The 13,425-nt window shown below is 34.5% G+C and overlaps 1 protein-coding gene across 1 annotated transcript; it reads right to left on the minus strand.

Annotated features, from left to right (window-relative positions):
• Window positions 1-351: 351 nt before the first annotated feature.
• LOC128867036 (piggyBac transposable element-derived protein 4-like) lies at window positions 352-13,171 on the minus strand. The gene is made up of 4 exons (XM_054108128.1): window positions 12,952-13,171; window positions 12,836-12,880; window positions 11,369-12,774; window positions 352-556 (listed from the first exon to the last, which is right to left on the minus strand). The coding sequence occupies exons 1-4, from the start codon at window positions 13,075-13,077 to the stop codon at window positions 352-354; spliced, it is 1,782 nt and encodes a 593-aa protein (XP_053964103.1). The 5' UTR covers window positions 13,078-13,171.
• Window positions 13,172-13,425: the final 254 nt, after the last annotated feature.

Below are 13,425 nucleotides of genomic sequence, written 5' to 3' on the forward strand. Positions count from 1 at the left end.
TAAATTATTCAGCCTAGTCAAGTATTACAATACTGTTACATATACAGAGCTAGTCACTTTATTTAGCTGAAAACGTATGGCTGCACCATCGAGATGCCAATCTGCCACTTTGGAACTATTTGCCAAGTCTTTTATTTTATCTTTATTACTAAATTCTTTGTAACTACATAAATGTTTGGCGCTTAGTATAGTTTAGAAAAATAAAACGTGTACGTATTTCTTCCTAATTTGAACTTCATTTTATCATTCGACCAGCATCGACTTTCAAGTATCAGCTTAAAATATTAGCTTGGGTAAAAAGAAATCCATTGCTTGCGAGTAAATATTTTGCATAAATGGTTTAAAACTGCTTTACGGCTGATCTTTAGCGATGCTACGATTACTAACATTCCGGTCAATTTCGATTATTTCTATGATTCTATTGACATTCTCGACATTACCGACATTTTCTTTTACATCGAAAATGCTTGAACGCAATTGATCAAACCAAAATTGCACGCAATTAGCTGTTACAGAATCGACAGCATAAACAGCATTTACAATTTCAGCGACCTGGCTTGGGGAAAGGGGAAGGGGAAAATACCTTCATTGAAAAAAATTGTAAAGCGAACCAAATTTTCTCTTTGTTGACTTTCATTGTTAAACAAAAAACAGCAAAATAATTTTTTTAATGTGAAGTGCCACCTTGACAACGTGCATTAACCTTAAATTTTTACTTGTTGTCGATACTTTATGAGATCTCGATCACTACAGTGTCTACCGGGAAAACAATGGATTTCTGTTTGTCCAAACTAATATCTGTGGTTAAATAAAAAAGGTTGAAAAGAGCTTTACTTCGCAAATAGTTTTGAAGAAGTTTTTTTGGAAAATGTAGATTGACTGAAAAAATTGAATAAATGAACTAAAACAAAAGCCGAGGGTTATAATTATATATCGTCCCCTTAGTATAACAATAGCCTATGTGCTCATATACTATTATTTTTTTATTGAATTTTTGGATTCTCCATCGTCGATTTTATATGTGGTAAAAATTTTGTCAAATTCTAGTTCCACAAAGTGGGTCAAAACGTCAGTTAAAAAATAATAAATATTTACAGACATAACGAAATTTGAGTGAAGGCTACTTTCGACAAAAAGTTTGAAATTCATTTTCTCAAAACATCAAAAAATTTATAGGCTATTTTAATACTAAGGGGACGATATAGAATTGAAGACTTTTGATAATTTGGGTGTTATTTGTATGGTATATATTCTTTATATCTATAATCTGGACTTACACCTTTTTATTGGGTATTTGAGCGAATTCCTCCTCCAACTTGTGGGTTGCGTTGTTTCTCTACGAGTGGTCGCTCCATACAGTTTCATGCCACCTCCAAACGGCAGATGGTTTTTTATGAAGAGATTTTTGATGACAAAAATACACTTGGAGGTACTCCATTACCTGCCAAGAAACACAAAATTATACTTTTACATAAAAAATCATGTATTTTTAAATTCTTTGGAAAGGAGATAATGTGTTGATTCTATGTATTCCAATTAAGTTTAATTGGATTAAAAATAAACTCCTAAAACAATCTTTATATAAGGTTGGAATGAACTTAAAAAACTTTAGCATCTTCAATGGCCAAATAGCTTATTGTAGAATTGATACTCCAGATAAATTGCTCATCTATTCAATGCCTTAAACGGGAAGGCGAAGGATATTGTTCATACTATTGGTTGAGATGTACACCAACCATATATAGATAATTGGCGCGTACACTCTTTTTGGGTGTTTAGCCGAGCTCCTCCTCCTAATTGTGGTGTGCGTCTTGATGTTGTTCCACTACAGTTTCAAGCCGACTCCGAACGGCAGATATTTTTATGAGGAGCTTTTTCATGGCAGAAATACACTCGGAGGTTTGCCATTGCCTGCCGCTATTAGAAAAATGTTTTTCTTAATTTTGGTGTTTCACCGAGATTCGAACCTACGTTCTCTCTGTGAATTCTGCATGGTAGTCACGCACCAACCCATTCGGCTACGGCGGCCGTCGGCGTTGTGGTGACGTTCCAAAAAAAAAACAACACAAATTGAAACGACTCAAAGTGAATTAAGATTTTCTATAGCAAACTATGTAAAGATCGAAGATAGTTTCTAGGGTTACGAAAATACTACTTTTTAAAAATAAAATTGAACAAAGTAAACATTTAAAAATAATATAAAATTTTATTATATACAAACATAAAACAAAAAAAAAAAACAAAAACGTATTCAATTAAAAAAAAAAAAAAATAAACTATTCAATTAATTTATGAAGAACAAAATTATAATTTATGTATCCATAGTGGCTGTTGTAGTAAGTCGGCTTTCTTTCACACAAAATTGGTCCAATGTTTGCTCACAGCTTTTTTTTTCAGCATAAAATAAATTTTCGCAACTGATATTCGTAGCTACCGCCTGGGACACTTTAAAACTCATTCCTCTGTCAGGATCGTTTTTAAAAGGAGATCTCCATAGTTTCGTCAATCAAACACATCGCTTCAGAATGATTGTTTAGAGGTTAAATTTTGTTCTTTGGAGATTTATTTTTAACGATCACTGTAATCTTCTTCATTAGCAAATTGGAATTCCAGTTGCAATAGTTTTTTATTAGAGAATTCTTGGTTGTGCGAGGTTAGCAATTCATTTATGTCAGTCTCCTCCATACCATCAAAATTAGACTCTCTAACTAAATTAGGAATTTCATGACGAACAGCTGGTGTACCGTCAACTTCTGAGGCGGCGCATATTCGGTGAACACATTCAGGCCATATTTTGCGCCAAATACCATTCATGCAAGAAGGTTTAACCTCCTCCCACGAATCGGAAATAATTTCTATGGCTTTCATAATGTTGAAATTTTTCCGAAACTCTAACATGGAAGGCTTATCTTGTCCAAACGAGTTTAAATGTTCCTTGAAGGTAATAACTTCTAAATACATACATAGTTTTTAAATGATTTTTTATTGTTTATATTTAGTAATTTTACCAGCAGCGCCCTTCCTTTAATGACGCGCAGTGAAAATTAGTACTAATTAAGCAGCGACGCAACTTCGAAACGACGCAAAGCGAGGTATTAGTGTATACATAAGTAAGATAAATAAAAACAATTTTGTTTGATATTTTTCTAATTAGTGGTTTTTACTTTATTTATTGGAACGTAGCAGCGTATTGGCTAATATAGCTATTATTTCAAATAATATTTCCATATGAAATTACTATGAATCTAAAATAAAGTCAATATATTTCTTCTGTGTAAAAATTAAAATAGGAATACTCACTCGATTCTTCACTCGATTCTGGTATGACCAAAAACTAAAAAAAAAAAACGCCATCCATCAGGAAGGTGCGCAAGTTATTTTTTTTATATACGAGCAATCTTTAAATTTATAAAATATACCAACTTTTCCTAAGAGTGTTAATGTTAATGGTATGTCTCTTGATGTTGTTGCACAAGTAGAGGCACCAACAGCACACTTCCTTATAATAACATTAACTACGTGTACAGTTCTTTGCATGACAGAAAAGTACTTTAAAGAATCCACATCCGCTAACGTGCGACAGATAGCTTTTTATGCATAGCCTTTTCATGGCAGAAATGTAATGGATGAGGCCCAAAGTCTGCCAAAGGGTGACCACCATTACATATTTTTTTTAATAAATGATTGTTTCATGCCCATAATGGGCTTCATCTCCGAACCCATTGTAAGGTTGTATTGCACGCACCCACTCGGCTACAACGGCCGGCGTTGGAAACAACAATTCAATGTTTAACATGCGGGGCGGAGCGTATACGTAACATAAAATGGTGTAGAGTTCCAGTTGAAATCAAATTTTTCGATTTTATACGTTAAAAGAATCAGCAAATAGTTTAAAAACGAGTACCTAATATCTTTTTATTTAAATATAACTGTAGACTTCTTTAACAAACATCATCATGATTGTTGGCTGGATAGCCTCATCGGATTTTCGTCTGCTGTAGTCTCGGTTTCTTGCCTGCGTCCTTCATTCCCGAAATAAAAAAAAACTGTGTCTTCACCTACGCCGTCAATCCATCTGAGCGACGGGCGGCCCCTTCTTCTCTGTATCTTGCGCTTACCGAAGATTATTTGTGGGGTGGTTAATCAGTATTAACCCGAAATACTACAAGTGACCTGCTCATCTCAGTCTGTTGATCCTTATTGTGGTTGTTACATTCGAGTGCATCTATAGTCTTTCAAGCTCATGATTGTAGCGCTTCCGCTATATGTTTAACAATCTGTTAATGCTTAAAGGCCACTTAAGGTCTACATTCTCATTTTGATAAAATGCGCGAGCAAATACCTTTTAAGAACCATTAAAAATTATTACTTAAATTCAGAGCATCAAAAATGCTTGCTCCAGTTTCCGTGCCACTAGGAAGAGTACACGTGCAATAGCGGTTAACCTCGCTTTAACATAATTACTATAAAAGGCTTTTGAATTAACATTAAGTTGGCATAACCTTTTCTTGCATTCATATTCAGTATTTTTTTCTACCCCAACAGCATAAATGAACGAAAACGATATCACATATTTTCTTATAGAAAGCTTGCTACTTAAATTTGCTATTTCAGTTCCACATCATCAATTCATTCTATACATTTAGTATGCTTTGAATTGAGTTTGCATCCGCCTTTTCGCATGAATTAATATTTATGATTACTTTAGAGGCAGCACTTAATTACTATTTAAAAGTTTTGCCCCCTGAATAAATTATGAAAAAATTAAAAGTTTACGCTTTATGAGTAAGATTTTACGACTATGAAGCAGTTGGGTTAAATGAGAAGGAGTTGCTATTCTAAGGGATAAGTATGTATATTAGTGTGTTTTATACTCATATATTGATATGCCTATGTTTGGGTATACTGAGTTACATCGATTTTGGCACATTTATGTATCCGCTTCAGAATTTGACACGCGTACATACTAAAGCAAATAAAAATATAAATTATTCGCAATTATAGGCGATTGCGGTTGGGTCCCACTGCCAAGCTCCTTTCGCGATAGAATGATATGATGATGACGATATGGAGCTATAATTTTTTTAGGCTTTCCAAGATTTATTTGGATATATAAAATTTTGCCTAAATTAGCCGACCCATTACCACAAATATTCTATGTACGAGTACTTATAGATAATAAATGGCAAATATCATATTAATCTGTTATTGAATGTAATTAACGAGGACATCAACACAATCCATGTAGGGCCATCCTCACTGTATTTATCTCCCCTTAGACAGAAATATTGCATACTTTGTTTTTTTGAAAATGACTGTTTCATGGAAGGTGGGTTTGGTTAGCGTCAAATGGATATGTATCAACATTCAGATATGTAAATTTTTACTTATAGTATTGGTACATTGCTGAATCAAGTAATTTTTTGGTTCTAGACATTTTAGTATGCAAGTAGAGATGAACATATTTAGGGTTTTCGGGAATTTCTAAAATCCGGCACCTCGGGACCCCAGAACAGTCCCAAAATCAAACGAGGTATAGATTTGGTTGTTTTCAAAATATAAATGTTAATATTTTTGAGATTGTATTACTATTCGTTTTCATTATAATGAGGGAGTGAGAGTGTTAGTGGGAGTGAGATGATCTTATTCCATATTAAGAGCAAAACTCTAAATGGGCTCATATGAAATCGTACTTAGAAGGCGCTGAGTGCCATAAAAACCACACATTTCACGTTCAATTGCACGCAGCATCAGACAAAAAAAAAACTTTTGTTGTAACTTTTAGGTGAAACATTGAACATCTAAGGACTATAAGATCAAAAGAAATTATTTAAAAAATGTAAATTTATTTAAGAAATACTTACCTACATAAATCAACACAAGTGTGCCTACGTCTATTACATATGTGTGTATACATACAGCTGTGAGCATGAAAATAGCAATAACCTTAAAAAATTAGGTGAAGTAATTTATTTTTGTGGAACAACATCAGACGCACACCACAAATATGAGGAGGAGCTCGGCCAAATACCCATAAAGGGTGTACGCGCCAATTATATATATATATAATTTCTTTTTTTCCTATAAATGGTATAAAAGAAAATTTCAATCTCAGATATCTGCAAAAGGTTAAGGGTTACAGATGTGTATATGTATGTGTATTGGCATCGTTACGTTTTTAAGAGCAACATTGGGTTAGCAGTGCCTTCAGGTTTTTAAGGTTGTAAAAGGAATATTAATAAGATTTACCTCAGATTTACTCGAAAGTACATTTTTTATAATTAATTTTTTTTTTAATTTTTTTCACGCATATATTTCTTATATTTGGACTTAGGTGAGCCGAGTGAATCATTGCATCACAGAGCAACGAAAGCAGTTTCAGAAATTGAAAGCAGATGAAAGGTCTTACAGAGAAATACAAAATATTCTTTCATGTTCAGTAAAAATGTTTTCAAATGCAACTACATTTTTGAGAAAGAAGGAAAAGGGAGAAAGAAAATGAAAAACTTCCCTGCTAGACGATCGCAGGTTTGTAAGGTGCCCCAAAGAGAATCCCATGAAGTTAGTCATACAAATATAAAAAGAGGTGCACTTAAATCTTTCCGACATGATTGGACATGGAAGATAAAGGGAGGCTGGATTAAATAATGGTATTGGGATGCTTCTCATATTATGGAAAACTTGATGCAACCTCTGCCACTGACTACTCTCTATCGAAAGCAACAAGAAATTTAAAAAGGCCAACCCTAGCACAATCATCCATTAAAAAGGAAACTAACAAATAGGCTAAAGCAGATCTTGAGAAAGCAAACACATTTGCTCATCACTTAACCCGAGTGTTCTGCCCACATGAAATCGAACCCTATCCAAGTACTGCTCAAAGAGTAAAAGATACCCTAGAACACACGCACCAGATGGACACACCAATAAAAAAATTCAAGTTAAGGAAGGGATAAAAAAACTTAAAAGAAGAAAGATCGGAATAAGACCTCATAACAGGAGAAGTATCATACTAAAAGAAATCTCAGAAGAAGGGCTCTATTATATTATCTGGTTTTGTTCCACCTCAATGGAAAGTAGCTCAAGTAAAAATAATCCTCTCACCAGGAAAAAGCAAGTCGAATCATATCGGCCTATCAGTCTATTGCCTATTGCTTTAAAAATAATGGAATCCCTTTTTCCCAAAAGAATTATGCCTATAATTGAAGACCGAAATATAATCCCAAATGACCGATTCGGTTTCAGGAAAAAACAGAGTACCATCGCACAAGTCCATAGACCTATAAACAGTGTATACGAATCATTTGAACAAAAAATATTGCACAGCGGCTTTTCTCGATATATCTCAAGTCTTTGACGCGTTTGGCATTACTCTATAAAGTAAAATATACTCCTCCAATAAATTATTACATATTTATTAAGTCCTACCAGAAAATTGATACTTCTTTGTCAAACATTCTTTATCAAGGCGAAGAACAGTCGGAACTACGTGAAAGCTCAGCTGGTGTACTCCAAGGCAGTTTCTTGGGCCCCATCCGACTACCCATATACTTGATATATACACACGATCTGCCAGCTTTTGAAGAAACAACAGTCGGAACGTTCACATATGACACTTCCGTACTCACGATTGACCCCCACCCCCATGTAGCCTCCCAAAAACTACAGAAAGGTATTGGAAAATAAGTCATTGGTTGAAAGAATGGCGTATTAAGCCAAACGAGACAAGAACTTCCCAAGTCACTTCCACACTAAATCGAAAAACTTACCCACCTTTTAAGCTCAATAATACAATTATCCCACAAACTAACGTCACAAAATATCTCGGCGTGCTTCTCGATAGCAAACCTTCATGGAATACCCATATTTTCACCAACGGAAGGCTCTAGGAATAAAACCCAGAAGCCTATATTGGTTACCACATCGAAATTCTTATGTTTTTTCTCGCTATTAAGCTCTCACTTTACTCAGCTATCCGATATGGACATATGGCATGCAACTTTGGGGCATTGCAGCACCAACATCGAAATACTTCAAAGATTCCAGTCGCAAATCAATGATCTCAAACGCACCTTTTTATATGCCCAATTCCATCGAGATCTTAAAGTACCCACAAAGAAGAAAGAAGAAAGTAGGCTACATCAACAGTTCTCGACTCCAATCGCACACAAGATCCATTGTCACAGAAAAAATCCCAGAACCTTCACCAGACTCAAGAGATGGTGTAAAAAAAAACTTGATGTGATTATAAATTAGTCTATACTATTATTTATCATAAAATTAATAATGTCTCTTAAATGAATTAAAAGTATCGCTTAATGTTTAAAAAACAGATGGCAATATAGAAATGAATTAAAAAAAAGAGGTTGTCTGTAAAGTCAGTTTACTGGCGATAGTTTAACGTGACAACGTCAGAAGAAAATACTTATTGAATGGTTGCGTTTTGCAAAAGAAAATTTTAATTTTATTTGTTTGATAGATATTTTGTATGGATATAGAGAAGGAGGTAAATGGAATCGCAATGGAATTAATAGAGTTACATTTACACAAACGTGAAAAATTACGAAACATTTATCAAATTCATGAAAGATATGTTCAATTTCGATTGTGCATCAGACGTTAGTGAGTCAACAACACTAAGAGGCACCTTCAGCGATTTGACTTTTTCAAGACACTTTACACTCGAAACACTCCCTTTCATTTCCTACTTTTCCTATCATCGTTTATTCTCAACAGAGAAATGGTTCATTACCATGCACACAGGAAGAAGGCATATGCAAATACAAATATGTCAATTTATATACAAATGCGCATATACATACATATACATACATATATATGCTCACTCAAGTAGGACAGAGCCAGATGTCGAACGTTGCCGAACGCGGGGGCCGATTGTGCTCTTTGTCGTTCGTTCCGCGCTCTCGCTTGCAGTTCAAGCAAGGTAACGGCCATTGAGCAAGATAACGACGAATGAGCAATATAAAGACTAATGAGCAAGATAACGCCGCATGAGCAAGATAACGACGCATTTTTTGGTGCGTGCAGCCGGCTACATCGATTTATAAGACGTTATCACGTCAAAAAAAAAAAAAACCAAATAAATATTTTGGCACTGGCCCCATACACAAATTTGATGCCACAATGGAGACTATTATTTATGAGGAAATAATGAAGAATGTTATGTTGCCGTGTTGCAGATAAGAAATGCCAATCAAATGGGTCTAGCAGCAGGATAGTGATCCTAAACACACACGCGTGGAGGTTATGATTCGGTCCCACGACCTCACCCCTATAAAGAAAATGTAGGGGACCTAAAAAGAACTGTCAAACTGATTAACAATGACTTACTTTGGAAAGTTGTTAAAGCCGCATGGCTGAAGATTCCGAAGCAGAGAGATGAAACATTGGTGAACTCAATGCAGCCCGTGTTGAAGTAATAAAGAATGTTGGAACTTCAACTAAATACTAGTTACAACTTTGTATTTGCAAACTGTGTCTATGCTTTTTTTCTTTTATTGTTTTATAAACTTGGTCAGGATGCGTTACTTATATGACCTGCTGCATTTAAATGTTAACCCTAAACTTCTACCTTTTGTTATAAAAAGTTTAGTTTTTCGTTATAGAATTGATTTAAATATGCGTGCAGTTAAAGAATAGAATAATATTTCAAATTAATAAAAAAAAAAACTTTTTTATTACATCATAGGTTAAAAAAATTGTGAAAAAATTATTATGAAAAACCTAATATTTTTTTGGTGCTGCTATTTTCATATTCGCAAGTGTACATATGAGTATATGAGGGTAAACAACTACCGCAAACTGACAACCCAATCATGCAATACATCACTTCACCTACACTAATTGTGTCCATAAATTAAGAACTATTCAAGCACAATACCTGCGTTTAATGTGCCATCGAAGCTGCTGATGTAAAATGATTTCTCTCTCTTTTTCCGAATATCCAAAATTACATGCAAAAATTCACTCATCAGAAGCACTGTGGCCCAATGTAATTGCAGTGTTCATAAATCTTTGCGAGTCTCAATGGTCAGTATTGGGCGTACACATGAAATATTTCATTGAGAGCACCGAAATGAAAACAAGCTCAAACGTTTGCTCTTATACTCGTACATGTACATGTACGCAGTCATATTTCATGCACCGGAAAATAATTACAGGTGTACAGATATAAGCATACATGCATATATATACGCATATATGTAGGTTCAGGTTGATGCATTCACTTTTATAGCTGAATGTAGGCTCTTATGTATTGCATATACATAGCAAATGTGTAAGTGCCGCGAGTGTATTGACAGTAGTATATGTGTTGCTATCATTAAAATTAATAAACACTTTTGCGATCGTGTTAAACTTTAATGAGCCAATTCTTTGATGTGGCGAGTTAATTAAAGAACCTTGAGGCCAGCCAGGTAGGTAAGTGCCAAGCGCCTGCGACGGGGCAAGAACGAAGTTACACTATTATTAAAATGTTAATAATATATGTATGTATATGCATGTATTTGCTTGTCTTACTAGCCAGAGGAAAATAAAAATTTATCCGCAAAAAATGCGGGAACATTGTAGGTGAGTTTATTGGTGCCTATGATATTCGGAATGACTCAATCGATTAGGGAATCTATACCGATATTTCTCGAAATTCTATAAAATAAAGTCTTAACCCTTCATTGCATAATTTAATATTTCTTTGTAAAAAAAAACATACACATGCTATTAGACCTCTAGGTAATGGGAAAAATAATTAAAAAAATCTTTGATTTATAGAAGTATTTTTTTTTATTAAAAATGGTTTGATGTAAACTTCCATCATTATGCAGAATGAACATATGAACTTAGTACAAAATTGAAATAATAAATTAAGTCACTAATACCTTTCATTTATACCTTCAATTTTGGTGAAAATGAACAAAACAGTTATTGTTTTTGTTCAGGCATAAGTTAACCTTACATTTGATACAGCTTATTGTTGAATAGCCTTTACAATGTGGGTATTTGCATCGCAGAGAAATGCCAACTTGTGGCCAATGGTCACTGCCATCCATTCTTAGGTCTTTTGGTGGAGGAACAACTGCAGGCCCTCTCTTCTTTTTTGCCTGGATTTCATTTTCCACAAAGCTGGAACTAGGACGTCCTCTTCTGACCTCTGTGTTGGATCCTATTGAGCACAAAACTTGAGCTAATTCATTACGAAATTGTCCCATGGAAAGCATATCCTTTTTTGGTAATATATATTTCGAGTGATTGCATTTTTTTTGTAAATAATCCAAGAATTTATGACTGTAAGATCAAATAGATGAAAGAATATGCGTAAATACCATTTTTCGACCACAAAGGAATATGGAACCTCCCCAAAAAACTGTCCATTAAATCAACTCCCCCCATATGTTTGTTGTATTCTAAAACAATTTTTGGACATGGAATTTCAACCTTTTCCTTCTTTGCCTTGTCATACCTAGGGACACTAGATACTGGTGTTGACCCCACATATGTTGATAAAAGTGTCACCATTTTGTTGTCTTTCCAGGTGACACAAGACATATCAACACCATCAAATGTAGATGTTCTTTCGACATGACTTCCTCTTGGTACAGACTTTTTCATAAACTCCCTTTTGTCTGGTAATTTTGAGTTAGGTATCCGATTTTGTTGTACAGTACCCACTGATAGAATTCCTTGCTTGGCTAAATAATGAACCAGGGGCAATGATGTGTAAAAATTGTCAAAGTAAATTATGTGATTTTGATATCTTGGCACGCCTCTTAGCAAACGAATGACTACATTCCCTGTGGCTCCTATATCAGGCTCTCCTTCTGGTCTTCCTGTATTTTCCTGTCCTGAATACAATTCAAATGTATGAGCATATCCTGATAAATCACACAGTACATACAATTTAAACCCCCATTTGTGGGGTTTATTAGGCAGATATTGTTTCAAAAAATGAGCCACTTTTGTGGCACACATCTGCTCATCGACTGATAATCTTTGCTCCATTGGTACAGTAGAAAATTTTGCTCTGAGGTGCTCAATAACAGGGCGTATTTTAAATAACCTGTCATGATTGGGATGGCCAACAGGTTTGTGATCATCATTATTTTGAAAGTGCAATGAGAGCTTCATTCTTTCAAATTTGTTGACTGGCATAGTGGATAAAACTGGACCATAACCAAAGGCAGGATACCAATATGATCTGGTATTTGGAAATCTTTGCACAGACATGAATAATAATATCCCAAAAAACTTCTTGATATCTAACGCAGTATAAGTTATTTTGCTGTTGGTATCTTTTTGCATGATATATAAATTAGTTTGATCAACAATTTTCTGAATAAAATCATCATCCAAAAAATATTTGAAACATTGGTATGGAGTTTCAAGCTGGGATATTTCTATAGGAAAGGCTGACCTGCCTAAGAATGTAATTTTATCCTCATCAAATTCCATGTTTCTCTTTTTCCAAATCAGTTTTCTTTTGTCCAATAATGTGCTGAAAATAGCACCACAAGGAACTCTGCTTTGGCTTTCTTGTTCTTCCACCATTTCTTCAACAAGAGGAGGGTCATTTTCATTAACATCCTGCCAGTCTTCATCATCATTTACATCATCTAATATACTTAGAGGTTCGTCTCTTGTATAGTGAGGATCTGGTAAGTTATCATCGTCAGAATCTTCAGCCTCCATTCCGTCTTCCGACAGCCAACCATCCTCCAGCTGTGTTAGATATTCTTCTATGGCTTTATCTGTCAAAATATTCTGAAAGAACAAAAAAATTGGTAAACAAACTGGAATTATGTGAACCAAAATTTCTCCATACTTCACAGATGACAATACTGCATAATGATGTAAATTTACACCATACCTATTTGACGTTATTTTAGTAATATTTTACATGTTTTCTTCACAAATAATAGCAGTTTCCGAATTACTTACCCTATTTCTATGCATAGTAAATATTTTGTACGACTTCTTTGGACAAAACCATAAAAAAACTTGATAATTATATGCACCGTTAGAACAAAACACATAACATAACCTTGACCAAATTTTGATTGTCATGTGACAGTTGACGTTTGCTTTTTTTTTTATTAGGTGCGTTCCGTTTCATTCTTAAATGTTTTTAAAAGTTGCCAGAGGCAAAAAACCATGACCAGAGGCCTGTTTTGGGTGCATTTTTTCCTTTCGAATGGTTTGATAGAAATATCCATCATGATGCAACGAAGGGTTAAAATTTGAATGCACAGAATGCTCCGATTTGTGCAATGGTTTTCTGTATTGAAGAGAATCTTTCATAAATTTACCAAAGATTTGTTGAAATTTTTTATTTTGACCAATACGCGCTCCATTGCTTTCCTGTTTGTATACTGCAGCCGTTTAGTCCAGAAGTATTAAATATGATTGATATAC

The sequence above is a fragment of the Anastrepha ludens genome, chromosome 6 (assembly GCF_028408465.1).
Source record: "Anastrepha ludens isolate Willacy chromosome 6, idAnaLude1.1, whole genome shotgun sequence".
Classification (NCBI taxonomy): Eukaryota; Metazoa; Arthropoda; class Insecta; order Diptera; family Tephritidae; genus Anastrepha; species Anastrepha ludens.